The sequence below is a fragment of the Myotis davidii genome, unplaced genomic scaffold (genome assembly GCF_000327345.1).
Source record: "Myotis davidii unplaced genomic scaffold, ASM32734v1 scaffold1467, whole genome shotgun sequence".
NCBI lineage: Eukaryota > Metazoa > Chordata > Mammalia > Chiroptera > Vespertilionidae > Myotis > Myotis davidii.
The window spans coordinates 554,289-554,925 of record NW_006298267.1 but is presented as its reverse complement, the minus strand read 5'-3'; the positions used below and the strand labels follow the sequence as shown (position 1 = coordinate 554,925).

The following is a 637-nucleotide window of genomic DNA, read 5'->3' as shown; positions in this document are numbered from 1 at the left end:
GTGCCATGCCCACCCCAGCCTCACCGTGTGCCACTGCCCGTCGTCGTACTTCTCTTTGCTCCTGAGCCTCAGCCTCTTCCCTCCTGCGCCCAAAGTGAAGACGAGCCGCCCCTTGGAGAGGTAAAGGGCCATGAAGGCGGCCTGGGAGCCCGCGTGGAACACCAGCCCGCCGGGGGCGGCTGTCTGCACATCCACGGAGAACTGTGACCTGGAAGGAAGCAGGCAAGGAGGGAACAGAGGTTCCAAGTGCTTCTCCAGATCTTCGAAGCTGGAGGGGGGAGGAGCTGGCCCCACCCCCATTGTTTCAATGAGTAAACTGAGGCTCGCCGAAGAAATGGCCGACTCTCTGTGCTGTGCAATCCCTCACTGAGGGGGAACGCGTGTGGAAGCCCCACCGTAGCGTAGCCAGTGGTGTGCGTCCCGCACACGCGAGGAGGAGGTGGAAGAAAACCCGCTGCTCACTCCTCTTCGCTTTCCAATACTGTGAGGCGGAGCCCACACCTAAATGCACTTTAATTCCTCAAATTAGCAAGTTCCTTGAGGGGAATGCGCTCCAAAAAGAACAAGAAACCTCTCTCTCTATTTGCTCAATGGAACCAGCCGGCTGGCACACCACTGGGCGTTCCCCGGGTCTGCG

General features: G+C 59.5%; 1 protein-coding gene across 1 annotated transcript in view; it reads right to left on the bottom strand.

Annotated features, from left to right (window-relative positions):
• LOC102772050 (laminin subunit alpha-3) overlaps positions 1–637 on the bottom strand; it is a 54,720-nt gene that overhangs the window by 7,266 nt on the left and 46,817 nt on the right. Inside the window, exon 32 of the mRNA XM_006773852.2 lies at positions 25–208. Within this exon, the coding sequence (XP_006773915.1) occupies positions 25–208 (184 nt within the window). The remainder of the gene's footprint in view (positions 1–24; positions 209–637) is intronic.